The sequence below is a fragment of the Myotis nattereri genome (assembly GCF_964212035.1).
Source record: "Myotis nattereri genome assembly, chromosome: 14".
In the NCBI taxonomy this organism is placed as follows: domain Eukaryota; kingdom Metazoa; phylum Chordata; class Mammalia; order Chiroptera; family Vespertilionidae; genus Myotis; species Myotis nattereri.
Genome location: NC_138089.1, coordinates 20,816,735 through 20,834,409, shown reverse-complemented (window position 1 = coordinate 20,834,409; position 17,675 = coordinate 20,816,735). Strand labels below are relative to the sequence as shown.

Genomic DNA, 17,675 nt, shown 5'->3' with positions numbered 1-17,675 from the left:
TCCTACCCTCCGGTTAGAAAAGCTTGTGTTGGTTCTGGAGTTTACTGTATAGGCTACTTGTAGGGTGGATTGTATGTATATAACTGCTTTAGTAACAGGGAGGACTCATAATGGAACGTATACGCCTTAGTCTGGTAATTAACAATTTTATGCCACTAGTTACAAATATTACTAACTACTATAGTACTAACTGAAGAATGGAAACTACATTTATAATTATAAAGCTAAATCAATTTAGTTATAACTAAAAATAATAGTTATAAAATGAAACCGTACCATCTGACAATGCAACGAGAAAGCCTCTTCCAGCTGAACGTCCAGTCTTGAATAGTCCCTGCCCTGCATTGTAGGCAGATGTGTTTAGCTTTGTAACGTGCCAAGATTAATGAATGCCAAATTTAGTAAGCCCTAGCTAATTCACTCAATAATTTCTTAGCTAAAAACTCGCTCTCACACACATCTTTATTTTTAACAAAAATAGGAACAACAGCCGAAACCGGTTTGGCTCGGTGGGTAGAGCGTAGGCCTGCGGACTGAAAGGTCCCAGGTTCGATTCCGGTCAAGGGCATGTACCTGGGTTGCGGGCACATCCCCAGTAGGAGATGTGCAGGAGGCGGCTGATCGATGTTTCTCTCTCATCGATGTTTCTAACTCTCTATCTCTCTCCCTTCCTCTCTGTAAAAAATCAATAAAATATATTAAAAAAAAAAAATAGGAACAACAGGCTGAACCATCTTTGCTGACCAGACGACCTAGTATATTTGTACTAGGAATTTGGCATTTTCATAGGACTTTCCCTCTCTGAACTAGGTTCATGTCCTATTTGCCTCTTGTACAGGTGACTTTCACATGAACACCAAAATATACTTGCAGACCTGTTGTCTACTTCTGTCCAGTTACCTATTAGAAGTCACCGTCAGAGTTCAGTTTCTTGATTATGTAAATTTTTGTGTTTAGAACAAAAATAATTCCTATTATGTTGGAAGACAGCCCTCTTGAAGTAATTAATCTTATGAGTTATTATAATGGCTTACTTAGGTAAAAACAAACTACCATGGAGTTACAGAATACAAGAGTTATATGGTATTTTGAGCCTTCTAACTTTTTAATTTTCCTAAAAGCATCTTTTTTACTCCAGGTCACCAAAAGGTTATGTATGTTAGCACATGTATTTTTCTGGGAATGCCTGTCCTTTCACACAGCACAATACTAAATCTGCTCCAGAATGTGAACCAGTTTCAGGTAGATTGACTGCTAAAATGTATTTGTTGAGTATTCTAATACATGTCCTAAGAATAAAATAAAAACCAAAGTGCATAAGCATAGAGTGAAATCTCACCGTGTCCAACTTCACCAGCAGATACTTAGTAATGACTCAGGCAATATGTTTAATGTGGCAAAAGTCCCTTATTTGTCAAGATTAATCTTCACGGTGCTTTAAAGTGCTGGTGATAAAAGACGGGACATGGCTATGTCAAAACTCGGACCAGAAGCCAACTTCCTCTGAATCAACATCTACCAGTTATAAGAGCAATATAGTATTACGTGAAAAACTATTGCAAACAGAAATAGCCCTGGCCCCTGTGACTCGGTTGAGCGTCGTCCCATGCACCGAAAGGTCACTGATTCAATTCCCAGCTGGGGAACATGCCCAGGTTGCAGGCTCAATTCCTGATTGGGGGTGCGTTCAGGAGGTAACTGATAGATGTCTCTCTCACACTGGTCTCTCTCTCCTTCCTTCCTCTCTGAAATTAATAAACATATTAAAAACAAACAAAAAATTATATTTTTGGAACTAGATTGCTAATACTAAATTGTGTTGAAACAGCTCAGAAACATAAAATCTTATGTAATTATTGTTTAAAAAATTTTAAGTCAAAGAACATACAATTTTCAAATTGAAGGCATACATTCCAAATAGTACTAGCAAGTTACATTTTGTTATACCCCTTGTTCCTAACCTACTGGGCAGATACATAGGATACTCTTACTAATGCAAAATGCTGTTACCAGCACTGCTCCATGTCTTAAGACTTATTAATTACCATCCTCATTCCATACTAGAGGCCAGGAGCATGAAATTCGTGTGGAGGTACCATCTCTAGGCCTGGCCTGCAATCAGGCCCATCTTCCCTGGCTGTCCGCAGCCAGCCCCACCCCCCGCTGCCACCCACACCTGGTTCCCTGTCTGAAAGGTCAGCCTGCTCCCGCCAGCCCTGCTCCTGCTGTGGGTTGCTCTCTGTATGTGGGGTGGGGGCCTTGGCCTGGCGCCAGCGGTGTCCCCTGCCACCCACCCCCAGTTCCCCGTTCACCATTGGGCGATTGGAGCCTGCTGGCCAGGGAAAGGGACGAAGAGGTGGTCAGTGCATCTCATAGTGACTGGTCGAGCGGTCATCTGGTAGTTCCACCATTAGGATCAATTTGCATGTTACCCTTTTATTATATAGGATTCCACTCTTATTCACCCCTTAACTGTCCCTACATGTCTTTGCCTCAGTCCCACCTCCAGTTCTTGACGGTGAGATAGTGGAAGCCAAGTGCAAGAGACTGGCAGGAATCAGGCACTGCCCAACCCTCCCAGGTCTCAGAGCCCCCAGGCTTTGCTCACTGACTGGCTCCCCTTCCAGCAGACAATGCCTTCTCTTCCGCTCAGGCTTCCCTAAGGCCTGGACCACTGGTGGTGACAGCTGTCTGCTTCAGACTGCTCACAGGTTAAGGTCAGCTGATCACACTGAACACAAAGAACTCCAAATGTTTTCACTGGTTCTTCAGGTAAAGAGAATTGTTAGCAGTAATTGTAGCAGTTAGCCTGTTTATCTGTACAACACATGCTAACAACTCTAAATTATACCCAAGTCATTCGTATTGGCCGTATCAAAGAAACGAAATTCCCTTTTCTGCTCTTGTTCTGTTTTGGTCAGATGACGACTGTTTTCTTTTCCTTGCCCTAGAGTATGATGGGTAACAAAAGCCAGCCAGCCCAGCCTTAAGCCTTTGCGTTAACAAATCTAGACCTGAATCTGCCCTCATCATTTTTGTAACCTAACAGAAAATTAAAAAAATAAAACTTGTTCCTATTTGAAATTCCTAGTCACATCATGTGCTCCCTGTTCTAGCCAAGAGGGAAAATGCCATGACCACACCATTTTCACAATCCAGGCGCCGAAGTCACACACCCACTCCTCAGGGACGCAGGAGACTGTCTCATGTCACTTAGAAGTCAACTTCAAGGAAGAGCTTCACCACTGGACAACTGCTCAACCACTCACATCACTGTGGAGTTCCTGAGACCCTGAATGGGGCAGGGCACCTTAGCGCATTTATTCTCAAATGTCTTGACTGCAGAAGCAGCTTATAATTTCACACCAAGGTCATGTTCTCAACACACAAGTTAAGATTCATTTATTTTCCACGAAATTGAAGCACTTAGGGTAATAAATTAAAAAAATATATATACATATATATATATTCTCTAAGAGTCTTTTATACCAAGAGGCTTGCTTGGGGTCTCCAAGAGTGACTTTTCCTGCCCATTTCACCATACGAAGGCAGCTCGCTCTCGTAACATGCGGACACCAAAGCGCTGCCATTCTCGCTGGTAGATCCACAGTTCCTGTGTCGTATCCAAACAAGCCAGCACTGCGCCCCCTTTCCATGAAATCAGCCGAGGATCCATGTCCTAGAGCAGCGGTACAGATAGGTCAGCACAAGCAGACAAGATGTCCACTCAATCATTTATTTGAATTGGGGGCGTGGGGGCGAACCCCCCGGCTGAGTCAATACCTAATAAGCCAGATTTTAAACCTGCATTAAGGACTCATGAACTACAGGCCTCTTTCTGTTTCAACTGACAAGAAAACTTTTTAGTTTGTATTACTAAAGCTACTATTATTCACTTTTATTCCACAAATAGTCAGCTCTGAAGACAGAACATATGTAAGGAAATAACTTACTTTGAAATTGGAGTAGAATAAATATATTCCACAATCTCTCCCTCAGGATTAAAATTAAGTGAGAACATTCCCAGGAATTGCCAATGAGATATGATGAAGTATAGGCACAATTTGTTTCTAAATTCCTAGGTTTATACTTCAAGACAGTTCAAGCCTAAATGATTCTTAAAGATCACCTGGTCTAGGGACCAGTAGCAGATTCTCAGCATGAAAGAGAACACGGGAGTTGTTCTGGCTGATGGCATGACATGGGCCAGTCTCCTCCAGGTCCCACTGTCCTACAAAGGCACCCAGTCTTGCTAGCTTTGGACAGTACAGCAGGGACTAAAACCCAGAATCCGGTCCCCTTGCCCAGAGCTCCTTTCTCCACATCTGTGACCTGCTGTAAGTAACATTTCCACTTGCCCCAAACCCTCAAGAACTACCAGACATATGACCGTAACTTCCAGGATTTTATCTGTCCGCATACAATAGAATTAGAAATAATCAATGCTTGTTTCATTTACACAGTCCAACTTGTACCATGAACAACATACCTTGGGCCTTGTGATAACTTCCACATTTTCAATAATTCGCCTGAATGAAGGTGGCATTTTGTTGAGAATTCTGTGCTGCAGAAATTCTTGTGCTTTATGAAACATCAAACCACCTCCCACCACCAGGATGGAACTGTACATCTTCTTTTTGGTGTCATCAGATGCTGCAAAGACAGTGATAGCCCTTGCATGCTTTTTCTCCATATCCACCCCACCCTAGGGATATCCACCACCACCTCTTGCTTAGTTAGATAATGCAAGAGCCTGCTCAATGATCTCTTTCCAACCCAACAATGCAGCCAGAAGAACCTTACAAAACACAAAATGAGCATGTTGCTGCCCACACCCTGGTACTCGCAGAAAGATCCAAATCTCTGAGGAGGCCTAAAAAGTCCCATGTAGCGTGCACTCTCTTCTCTAGCCTCCTCCTCACACGGTGTCCCAGCCACACTGGCCCTCACACAGGCTAAGATCTTCCTCTGGCTAACCTCCACTCACCGCCCGGATCTCTCTCAAGTGGTTTTTCCCCCGACTCCCCCACTCCACACCTCCCCTATGGAGTAAAACACCCTTATTAAATCCCTCATTCAGAAGTTCTCAGTGAGTACTATTTAGTTCAATTCTGTTGCACCTGCCACAGTTGTAATTTCACATTTGTGTGATAACTTGCCTTATTTTGGTCTCCTCCAACAAGGCCAACGACCAATTCCCAACACCCAATAATGCAAGCACAAGGCAGGTACTTGGTTGTTTTGAATGAGTAACCCTATGCTACACTGCACAGCCACCCCTGGCTTCAGCCAGTTCATGTAATGGCTACCTCCCGGCCTCCCAAATGTGCTTACAACAGCAGTCTATGCTATGAAGGATGGCTTTATCCAGGCCTAGGGCTTTCCCTTCAAACAGCGAGATGGCAGTCTTCCTGGACATCAGCGCAGTGAGGGCCTCCTCAGAGTCATTGCCAGCCATCAGACAGTCTCCCTGGGAGGATCCCAAATCCACCTCCTGGGAATGGAGTCTTTCCGGAAGATCCGAGGACTGCCCACGAAGATCCCCTTCAAATCCAATGGGCTTGGATGCAGACTTGCAGTCAGCAGTAGCTTTTGCAGACTTTAAATGAAAAGGACAATCAAGTAGATGGTATGACTAAGAACACTGTCCATGTTTTCCAACTAGACCCCCTCCCCCTGCTGCTCCCTCACTATGCACTACTATACACGAGGGCCTGCTGCTGTGGTGCAGAGAGGAGATACACCAGAGTATACAACCACCCACCTGAGAGAGAGGATGACAGAAGAGGATGCACTATGACAATTCTAAAGCAGTCTCTGGCAGGGAGGGCGATCTCAGCACCTTACTATTACAGGCTGGATTTTAAAATTGAGATGTCAGTGCAGACTAACTTTTCTCCTTGAACTGAGTTTTTAAGCGGAGTATTTCCATGGAATTCTTGGGCCAGTGACTGTTATGAAATCCTCATTTTCAGACTTTTTCTAACCACCTCGTGCTCACCTTTGGGGCAGGAATGAGGACTAGAAAATACGGCCCTCTTCTCTTCACCATGAGCTGCCGTTTCATTAGCAGATAACAGCTCTAATTTGTGCCCCGGCATCAGCCATCCTATTACTATCATCAGCTCTGGACAAAGGAATGCAACTCTTTGCTTATGCCACACAACCCTCATACCTTATAATTAAATAGAGGTGAGATTTTACTGAAAATATTTACTACGGATAAATATTCAACAGTCACTCCATTAAATTTACTTTTAAATGTGTGGATTGGTATTCTGAAAAATGGATGAATGCTTGCTGAACCAAAAAAGATCTGCCACCCAGATTTTAAATTTAGACTTCATTTCATCTACAGTTCTAAAACAGGATCAGCTTTAGCACTCTGTCAGATGGCAGTGACTGCACTGATCCATCAATCACGGGCCAGCTTCTCCTGCAGGGACAAACCGCTCCTCTCACACCAGAACCCGCGGACCTGCTCCTGCTTGCTCTGTGTGGCCAGCAGGTAGTGCTCATCGTGCGGGTCCTCAGGGTCACCCTGCGACCTGTGCTGCAGAGTCGTCATTTTTTGTCCAGCGATTCCAAAGGTTGCTGGGTAAAACAGAGCCATCGGCGCCTGTGAGTGGAAGGAAAAGAATAATCACCTGAGATGCTGCCTCCTGAAAAAACTGGCCCACTAAGTTCTGTTCTTCCAAAAAATAAAACTGGCAGATTAGATCCCAGAAGTTAGATTGTGCAGTGTCCTTGTTTGGGAAAAGCATTATTTCTTCAGTGCAGACAGGCAGAACACTCACTTACCATGCAAATTGAATGGGTGACATGACACCACAGGATCTCAAAGCAAATGTTACCTAGAAGAATGGAATCTCTCTCTAAATGACTTAATCACGTAGTGACTAATTAAAAAGATGGTTCTCAGATCTGTTCTAATTTGATTTAGTGAATAATCTACACGAGTTCACATCCTGCCCTCATGAGGTTTCTAGCAAGGGACCGAGCCTGGCTGGCTTTCTTTCTAGCCGTGAAAATATATACCCACGCGTTACCTGGAGCTTTTCGTCTCCTAAGCGAAACTGGTAAAGCAGGGCAGGCGAATCTGGATGTCGAATCTGAAACTCATGGTCCTGAAGCCCAGAGATGTCCTGATTCCAGGAAAAGATGCTGTCAGTGAATCAGTAAAAGTGCATGTAAACTCCTCTAATTACAGTGAAGCCTCCCTATCATGTTAACCTCACCTATAAGAGGGCTGCCCTACAACTTTCTACCACACCCACTGGAACTTCATAAGAGTTCAATGGTGACTTGCTTTCCTTTTAACATTTGTGAAATTGACACAAATGTTAAATGTTTTGTTTTCTTCATTATCGATAAAACATTAATATAATGATCCAAATCAATCAAAAAACGCTCTCAATAACTGAGGAATGTTACCTAGATTTATATTTCTCAAAAATTTTTATCAGAATTATATTACTTGAAAAGGGGGGAAAAAATCTAAGAGTATAAAAAGGTAGCGCGCCATATACAGCAATGATAAAATGTTGACTGTTCACAATACCAAGAAAGTGCTTCAAAAGGTACCATTTTACTAAGTGTCTGTACCTACATATTACCTGCTACTATTCTTCACACCTAAAGATTCATCCTTCATCAGAATGACCACAGAACCTATAGAGAGGTATCTGCTAAACTCTTAAAAAAAACAAGCAGTCTCCAGAGCCTGAGACACAGCTAGACAGCTCTGACCCCACCAAAAAATTCACTCCTACAGGCTTCAGCTTCAAGGCTTTATCAGCTTAAGTTGAAAGGGTGGCATGATATTGTTACGTTTTTCCTGAAAGCAAAAATAATCAATTTTGATTTTGCTCCCACCTGATCTAAATGACAGAAAGTTTCCTTTAGGTGCTGCAGAAGAAGGCAATCCATTTTATTTGTTAACTGGCATTCTCTATAAGGGAATCCAGCTCGCTGCATCAGCCAGTAAAAACATCTTGATACGTCAGACCCTCCATATGCCAAACAGAGTCTAGAGTTAAGAGAAAGGGCGGATGGGTAATCTCTCAGTTCAGAAGGTGCAAAGGATTCAAAAACTCCATTAGGCACAGTAAGAGAGCACGTTTCAAGAAATGTCTGTTGTAGGAATAAATTAAAGAATGAAAGAACAGCGCTAGCTGGTCTGGCTCAGTGGATAGAGCATCAGCCTGCAGAATGAAGGGTCCCGGGTTCAATTCTGGTCAAGGGCACATGCCCGGGTTGCAGGCTCGATCCTCAGTAGGGGGATGCAGGAGGCAGCCAGTCAATGATTCTCTTTCATCATTGATGTTTCTCTCTCTCCCTCTCCCTTCTTCTCTGAAATAAAAAAATATATATATTTTAAAAAAAAGAATGAAAGAACAGATAAATGGATGGGAGGGAAAAAGGGAACTCTGGAATAAACTAGTGGTACAGCACCTAGAAGCAGTCATGCTATTTGCCAAAACTATCTAAGAAATAGAAAACACACTATTAAGTCCAGCTCATTTCCAACAGTCACCGTTTGACAGTTGTTTGCCTATGTATATTCCCCAGCAAATAAAGGTGACAAACACCGTAGACAAAGTTATGGGAGAAATCTGCGAGGGTAATATCCACTAACTGAATGTGTCTACAATTTGGAAAGACCATTGCTCCGTTATTTCAGTGGTTAGAGACCTGAAATCCAGTGTTTTCTTAATACCTTGAAAATCACTGGCATTGGACAACACAAACAATGGGTGAGCCAAACTAAGTCATACTGGGCTTTAGAATGCTTTGTAACTTGAGGTGGGAGGCAACCGATTAACCTTTTTCATGAGCGCCTTGGGACCTCTTCTGTATTTGTTTCTATACTGTGAGATTCAAACTACCTAATGTAAGGGACAAGAAGAATTCATGCTTCCTGGGGAAGCCATCCTGGGAGCACACAATGCTGCAAGGAGCCCACATGAGCACAACCAGAGTGTGCTTGCTTACCTGTGCGGGGCCTGTCTCAGGAAGGACAAGCAGCAAACCTGCTAGTTATTTTATTGACTCTCGTATCAGTGATGACACATGAAGGGAACTAACCACCATAAAGTTACTCACCGAACACCATTTATGGCAAGAAAAGCAAATACTCAACATGCTAGCTAGCTAGAGAACTCAAACCTGAAAACCTATTTCTCTTACACGATTTGCCTAAATTGGTGTCTCTAGGCCAGACCACAGCAAAAGACACAGAGGTAACCTATACACATCCTCTATGGGACAGCACAGCACACGCTAGAACTTTCAGGAGCTGCTGGTGTGAACTTACACTAGAGAGTCCCAAAGGAAAGGGTAAAATCAGCTGTGTATCGTCTTGCTGGAATTTGCACTTCCTCAATATTGCTGGTTTCCTATACTAAATCAGAATATATAATTCCTTAAAAATAATTTCTTTCTAACTGGTGGTGCTTTATAGCTGAACAGACTGTGAGGGGAGAAGGATGGGGAATGCCACCTTCCACGTCCCTTACCGAGTATTCCGATGAGAGACCCCATCCTCCACACAGCATACACTTGTCTTCTGGTCCCCAACATCTACAATACACGTGCTGCTTAAACCACTTCCAAAAGTGGCACACACAGACTCCTGATGGACCACAATCCCTAAAACAAAAGGCAGAGGAGCAATGAGCTGGGGAGCAGCAACGCTCCTAAAACAAATCATCAACTAAAGTCTAGGAACTTCTGGGCAAATATTCAAGTATTGCCGAATCTCTCAAATAAGTACTTCAATAAAGCAGTAAACTGGATTAACTTTGTCACTGAAAAAGACTCTCATTTCAAGTAGGCTTCACTGGAGTATCAGACATACCTGAGAAACCCATCTTCATTAGGATCATATTCACCAATTCTTTCACGTGCTGCTTATTATAAATATCAGGAATTAACAAGATACACCTATAATACTAAGAAGAACAAAGAAAAAAATATTAAATGGTTAACATTACAGTCAGGTCAAATACTTTTCACACTTGTCTTCAGAGAGGATTCTCTCTAAAGCAGTAGCAGTAATGGTTAGAGGCCCAGAATAAAAGCTCAAAAATATCTTTTGGGTTTCATGAAAAAATAGATAATATTGATTTTTTTCTTTTTCTTTGAATTATTTAACTACTCGAGGCCCGGAGCATGAAATTCATGCACTCGGCGGGTCCCTCAGCCCGGCCTGTGCCCTCTCACAGTCTGGGGGCCTAAGCCAGCAGTCGGACATCCTTAGCGCTGCTGCGGAGGTGGGAGAGGCTCCTGCCACCACCACTGCACTCACCAGCCATGAGCCCGGCTTCTGGCTGAGCGGCACTCCCCCTGTGGAATCACACTGTCCGCCAGGGGTCAGTTCCTGCGTTGAGTGTCTGGCCCCTGGTGGTCTGTGCATGTCATATAGACTGGTTGTTCTGCCGTCGGGCCAAAACCAGCTCTCCGACATCCCCCAAGGGGTCCCAGATTTTGAGAGGGCACAGGCCTGGCCAAGGGACCCCACCGGTGCACGATTGGGGCCAGGGAGGGACACAGGAGGTTGGCCAGCCGGGGACAGACCGCAGGAGGGCTCCAGAGCATGTCTGGCCCATCTTGCTCAGTCCTGATCAGCCGGACCCCAGCAGGAATCTAACCTACCGGTCAGAGTACCTGCTTCCTGGTGGTCAGTGCACGTCTTAGCGAGCAGTTGAGCGGCCTTAGCATATTATTAGCATATTGCGCTTTGATTGGTTGAATGGACGACCAGACACTTAGCATATTAGGCTTTTATTATAGAGGATTGTGAAATGAAAAATAAGGTAACTCGTGTCTGAAAAAGGTCCAGAGAGAAGGCATAAACATGAGCAAGCTTACTGCCTGCAGAGCAGGAGAGACAGACATCAAAGAAACAAACAGAACACGAAAAAGAGGAAGCTTTAAGGGAGATTAGATTCAGTGTAGAAAAGATATCTTCACCTGAAGGCCAAGAATGCTTTTAGGACACTATATTACAAAGAACTCAGTAATGGATACTTTAATTGACCAAGAATCTTTTTTTTTTAAACATTTTTTTTTAGAGAGAGAGGAAGAAGGGAGAGAGATAGAGAGATAATAACATTGATGAGAGAGGAACATTATCGATGGGCTGCCTCCTGCATGCACCCCTACTGGGGATTGAGCCTGCAACCCAGGCATGTGCCTTAACTGGAAATCAAACCAGTAACCTCTTGGTTCCACGGTCAACACCCAACTGCTGAGCCCTATGGGCCGAACTTTTTGAAAAACATATTTTTATTGATTTTAGAGAGGAAGGGAGAGGAAAAGAGAGACAGAAACTTCAATGATGAGAGAGAATCACTGATTGGCTGCCTTCTGCCCCTACTGGGGATCAAGCCCATGCAACCCAGGCATGTGCCCTAATGGGGAATCAAACAGTGACTTCCTGGTTCATGGGTCGATGCTTAACCACTAAGCCACATCAGTTGGGCGACCAAGAATCTTAAAGACAATCCAAGTAATTGGGAATCTGAGCTCACCTTTAAATCTTTCAATGGAATTTCCAAGTATTTTTGTATTGCATGAGACCATATTACTTCAATATCTGCCAGAACAGCTGTAAGGGAGCCCCCAGGTCCCGGGTGAATATTTAACTGACCTCTTCTAATAGGCCAGTGGATATTGTAACAGTCCAGTGGATTAACATACAAGGCCTAGAAGACAGGGAGATGAACACATTAAAACTCTTCTCTCAGGGTTTTCTGGATTCAAGTTCAAAATTCTAAGGCTAGAAATCATCATTAACACTTGCTGAATGTTCTAAGTGTTGAGGGTGGAATATCTATTACTTCAAGAGCCAATGTGACTATCTGGTCCTCAAAGTAGAATTACGGAATGCCAGGGAACTAGAACTGGATGGGAAAGTAAATGAATTTCAGCATTAAGACAAGGTTTTCTTCTTCCATTTCACAGTAAAGAAGTTTCCTACCTCTTCGCCGACCAAAAACTCAGGGTGATGAGATGTGTTTGTCCATTTATTTCCAGAACAGTGATCTAAAATTGCAGGTCGCATCTGCTTGTTGTAGGAGCGTGCCTGAAATGAAATTGCATCATTGATTCTCCGAATTTAGGCAAGGAAAAAAAAGGGTGTGTAGTTGAGTCCTCTTTTCTCCTCTCCCTCAGGGACCACATATAGTGGCAAATTTTAATCACAAACCCAAGATATTTGGGGGAATATTGACTGGTAACAAAAGGATTATCTTGCCCTTCTCCACAATCTAGATTTTCCCTGTGATTTTTGACACCTAGGCTATGAATCACAGCCAGTCCAAAATTAATACTGCACTCTACCTAAAGTTGAATACAAATTTACATATCATACTGACTCATAGCCATTCCTAATTGTATTGGTTTACTGCATTAAAATAACTATTACAGCAAGAATACAGCTTCCCACCAAGATCTTGGAATTACACACTTAAGACTCTCAGGTAAACTGTAAATTTTATCAACTTGTAACCGGAAATACCACGTTATAAATCATTTGGCTTGCCTAAGCATTTGTGACACTGATTCAGGTAGTCCATAGGTGATTAGGAATGGTTTTTCCTCCTTTTTAAAGGAAATCCCTTATTGCATTTGCATAATGAAATAGGTAGAGCACATGAACAGCATTATGCTATAATAGCTGTGCTAAAAGAATAAATCTGAAGAGTTGAAACTGAACCTGTTCAGGGGACACAGGAATCCGCCTTGTACCATTTGACATCTTTTTAGACCATATCGCTTGATCCACCATTTTAAGACCATTTTGTCTTTGTTCGTTACTTTCAGGTTTCTGGGGAAAAAAAGAAGGAAAGATGAGTGGTACAAAGGACTTAGTGAAAAGGGAAGGCAAACTAGCAAACTACTAATTTAATGCAACAATGGGAAATGCTCCCTCGTCAACAAGTAGCTTCCCTAATCTGTCATATGTATTAATCTTCGGAATTTAAAGTAATCTTTGTATTATTTATAAATAAAAAAAATGTCATAAAAGAACCCTCACTATAAACCAATTATTTGCAAAAATCTATAACTTTGAGTGACTTTGGGTTGATAAAAAAATTTCATACTAATGAGAGCACAGCTATTTTTACATTTACAAAGTATTTCAGACTCATATAATTATATCATTTGCATGTTTAGAATTTGTAACAATGTTATACTTCTTCACGTGTTATTTTGCTTAATCAACAAGTGTTCAAATTACAGTGATACTGTAAAGAATATATTCACACCTTTTTTGTAGAAAATATTATTTTCTTTCAATTTTTTTTCTCTAAAGTCAAATCACTCAATGATATGTGATTTTTAGATTCTTATATCATTAAGTTATATAAACTTAAGTAAAGTCTGCTAGTTATGCTAAAAAATGGAACCCTGGGGGGGATAAAGACACATTTGTAATACCTTAATCAATAAAAAGTTAAAAAAAAAAAGGAACCCTAAAGCTTATTATCAAAATTACAGAAACCGCAAGTTCCTAAAACTACCGTTGATTTAAAACTTAAAAGTGGATTACAGTGTAATATACACATTTAACACGTATCACAAATTCTGATAATTACCATTTGTAAAATAGAATAAAGTAAATGTTTACTATGAGGGAATACTTTTTGCCTTTAAATTATGATTTGACCTAAGATTGTAGTAAGTGATTTGTGTAGCAATTCAATTTGCTTATGAATTGAAACATGAATTGAAACTCCTCTAAATATCTGGAAGAAAAAATATCTGAATGCATCATTTTAAGTAAGTGATAAGTCTGTATCTTCTGTTAAAAATCACTCTCCTCAATATCCAATTCATCCCAATGGGTTAAAAAAAATTGAATTATCGCCCTAGCTGGCTTGGCTCAGTGGATAGAGCGTCAGCCTGCGGACTGAAGGGTCCCAGGTTCGATTCCAGCCAAGGACACATGCCTGGGTTGCGGGCTCGTTCCCCAGTACGGGGTGTGCAAGAGGCAGCCAATCAATGATTCTCTCTCATCATTGATGTTTATCTCTCTTTCTCCTTCTCCCTTCCTCTCTGAAATCAATAAAGAAATATATTTTAAAAAAAAATTGAATTATCATATTTACCTCTTTACAATTTAAAATTGCTAGCTCAGATGAAAAATGATATTTGTAACCCTGAATGATGCTATTCTTTAAAAACATAAAGCAAGTTGGTCCGACAGTTGTGGGTTATTGTTAAGCTGATTAAAAACATAAAGCTAGGAAGGTGTTTACTCAAGATTACTGCATATATACTTGAATGTCTAAGGCTTCCCAAGGAAGCAACCTTGGGCTTTCTCTCCAGTCCTCCATTTCTAACTTACATTTAGTCCTTCCCTTAGGAGCCAGTTGTCTTTGTACAGTGGCTGCCCTTGTTGCTTGTGTCTTCGTGCAATGACATGAGGAATGCTGATAGGAAGTGTGTCTGTGGCTCGACCAATCCTTAAAGTTGTTGAACCCGGATGTATGACAACAATGAAGTTGCTCTGGATTTGCTGCAAACATAGGAGCGTGACCTTCGTTAGGTAATACACAGGTAACAAGTTAAATAATGTACAGGTAACAGGATAGACTAAAAAGTTAGTTTCCTGTGATGGTCATCAGACTCAAAGGTATCAAAGTAATTTAGGACAGGGAGTTCTTTGAGAAGCATCCAATTACTGCTCTCTACCTGAATACAAACTCATTTTATAGTTTGTGTTCCCAGGATCTAATTCAAAGTACATAGCCCAACAAATATTTGCTTAAATGAATAGAACCATGATTATCCAGTGCAAATTAACCTACTGGGCATTTCTGCGCCAGGCACTGTGGGTACAATGGTGACCAAAACAAAGTCCCCCAAATCAGAGAACTTTCCATGTACTAGGGAAGATAGTTAAACAAGGAATAAGAGTAGGAATACTCTGATTAGTGAAATGCAGGGTTCCCTACATCTGAATCACCTAAAGATGCTTGTAAAAAAAGACTGACCCCAAGCTTTCACTACAAATTTTGCAAATCACAATCTCCAGGGAGGGAGAGCCTAGGAATCTGCAATTAAAGCTCCTGAAGTGATCAGTATGACCACTCACGTCTAAACTACTGGCTGAACAGGTGAGGGAGAAATTAATGTAAGGGTAGAATTACTCTTTTGTAATACTGGAAAGTTTTACACAACTACTTCTTAGTGTGTGCATAAACTGTGCTTTGGTTACTGTTTTTGAAAAAACTTACCCTTGTCGATTCTGTGCTATTTACCTACTCTGGCAAGAGTCTGGGGTTGCAAAGACAGAGCTCACTTATCCTCATAAGTCAGAAAACTTTGCTGCATTTCACAATCCATTCTTGGGAGATGACGAACAAGGACTGACAATGTGGTACGAATCAGGACAGTGGACGACTGTAAGCTTTACTTTGAGATAACTGTTTTAGACCCGAAATTCCAAGGGGGCAGAATATAATCTGCATCTCTTGGGGAAACTTTACCATGCAAACCTGTTGAGGGGGACTCAGTTTCAGCAGCACGTGGGTGAAGGAAAAAGGGACTCTGACAATCCTTGAAAACAGGATCCCTCTGTTAAGAACCACCACCCAGCCTGACTCCTTAGCTAGCACCTACTCTGCCCTGCCCTCGAAGCAACAGTTGTATGTTCTTGGTATGTTTCCATTTAAAACATTTCTATCCCTTGCCAATAAAGTCCAGACCTCCCCGATCAAGACCCTGCCTACTTCTCTAGCCTTACTCTAGTCTAGAACCACTTCCTGTTGGTCAGTATATCCCACATACCATTTCATGGATATTATTGTTCAAGAAGAGATAGACTTAACAACACAGGTGCCACAGAGGACATGGAAAAACCAAAGGGTGTGCCCAGCTGGTTTTGTTCAGTGGATAGAGCGTCCGCCTATGGACTGAAGGGTCCTGGGTTCGATTGTGATCAAGGGCACGGACCTGGGTTGCAGGCTCAATCCTCAGCAGGAGGCAGCTGATTAATGACTCTCTCATCATTGATGTTTCTCTCTCCCTCTCCCTTCCTCTCTGAAATCAATATATATATGTACTTAAAAAACAAACAAACAGAGGGTGTTATGCAGCTGATGGACGGTCAGGAAATGTTGCTGAAGTGGTTAAGGACCCAGGCTCTGGATTCTAAGACCTGGCTTCCAATTCAGACTGTGCCACTTCTTTGGTCTGCAGGAAGTTTCTACCTCACAGAGTAACTGTGAAGACTAAATGAGTTAATGATCACAACGCTCAGTGTGGCTAGCTCTTCCCAGGTTCTCCACTGCCTGCAGAAGTAGCCGCCATACCTCTGGCTTGTATGACCCTCGTGATAGGGCCCCTGCTAATATCTCCATTCTCATGTCTCACTCCCTTTTCTCCCTCATTTCCAGACATCCGCATCTCCAACGCTTCCTATCCTCTCAGCCCAGGTCTCTCCCGGGCTCTTCCCTCCCTCCCTGAGATGTCCACCCCCACCCCGCCCCCCAACCCCACCCAGCTAACTCTGATCCTCCTTCAGATCTTGATCCAGATGCCACCTCCTTTGAAGAAACCATTCCTGACCATCAGGGCTGGAGGAGGTACCTGCTGCGTGCCCAACACTTCCTCCCGGTCCTCTGCACCAGCCCACCCCACACCAAGCCCAGATCCCCCTCTCGCGTGAGCCCAGCAGCGCCTTCAGCCTCGCCCCCGGAGGGGGAGAATCCCGGAAGGTGGGCCCCAGCAGCCCTTACAGACCCTGCGGTCGGCCTCTCGGCTGAAGTGGGAAGACTGAGCCCTGACCACAGTAACTGAGGGCTGGCCAGGGCGGCCAAGCCACGTGCTTACAGCGGCCTGCCAGCAGGGCATTATCCTCCCCAGGAAGGACCCTGCCTCGGGATGCAACAGCAAGTTCTGGGCGCGGACACACCTCTTGACTTCTGCTGTGAACTTAAACGACCTTTGCCCATTTTCCTATGGGAATGCGGGTGTTTTCTTCACTGATTACTAGTAACATATTACATATTATATACACACACACACACACACACGTACTGCAAATAATTTTTCTCTGGTATAACTTAATCTTGCTTTTCACACACACGCACCTAATGTTTGCCCTTTCGTTGCTGTTAAGCTCGAAATGACCTCCACTCGCTGAGACTTCTTTAACAAGGAAAAGCCCGAACTCTAGCTGTCGCCGACCCAGTGCCCGCAGGCTCTCCCTGTCGCCAGGCCCGACGCTAAACAACACGTGCGACCACTGGACCTCACAAGGCTCGGGGCAGGTGACGGCCTGTCCCGCTTCAGGGCCGGGAGGCTGCGGCTCGCCCAGCGGCTGGTGCGGACGGACGGTGGGGACCCAGCGCACACCGACCCGGAGGAAACGAGAGGCCCTGGGGCCCGAAGCTTTCGTCGGCCGCCAGCCCCGCGGCGGGTCCCACGCAGGGTACCGGCCCTCCCGAGCCCCGCCCTCGGCCTAACCTCCTGCAGCGACTCCGGCACCTGCGCGGGCACGATGGGCCGCTTCACTCCGCGCTGCTCCTTTTCCTTTTCCCCGCCCTTCTCCTTCCCGTTTTCTGCGTCCCCCTTCTCCGCCTGGGTCATCGCGGCAGCAGCTCCACGAGCTTCTAGCTCCGGCGCCGCGCCGCACCAGCCGGAACTGAAGGCCCCCGCGC

The 17,675-nt window shown here is 43.6% G+C and overlaps 1 protein-coding gene across 3 annotated transcripts in view; it reads right to left on the bottom strand.

Moving 5' to 3' along the window:
- ACTR8 (actin related protein 8) overlaps positions 1-17,675 on the bottom strand; it is an 18,321-nt gene extending 646 nt beyond the window's left edge. The window contains exons 1-13 of one of the 3 annotated variants that reach the window (XM_081106377.1): positions 17,482-17,675; positions 14,357-14,527; positions 12,722-12,832; positions 11,984-12,088; positions 11,535-11,708; positions 9,860-9,953; positions 9,519-9,651; positions 7,876-8,029; positions 7,050-7,145; positions 6,479-6,619; positions 5,335-5,599; positions 4,490-4,653; positions 3,490-3,679 (exon numbers count right to left, since the gene is read on the bottom strand). In XM_081106377.1, the coding sequence (XP_080962503.1) occupies positions 3,536-3,679; positions 4,490-4,653; positions 5,335-5,599; positions 6,479-6,619; positions 7,050-7,145; positions 7,876-8,029; positions 9,519-9,651; positions 9,860-9,953; positions 11,535-11,708; positions 11,984-12,088; positions 12,722-12,832; positions 14,357-14,527; positions 17,482-17,604 (1,875 nt within the window). In that variant the 5' untranslated portion in view covers positions 17,605-17,675 and the 3' untranslated portion in view covers positions 3,490-3,535. Of the gene's footprint in view, positions 1-3,385; positions 3,680-4,489; positions 4,654-5,334; positions 5,600-6,478; positions 6,620-7,049; positions 7,146-7,875; positions 8,030-9,518; positions 9,652-9,859; positions 9,954-11,534; positions 11,709-11,983; positions 12,089-12,721; positions 12,833-14,356; positions 14,528-17,481 lie in introns of those variants that run through there. The other 2 variants (XM_081106376.1, XM_081106378.1) reach the window with 2 other exon arrangements.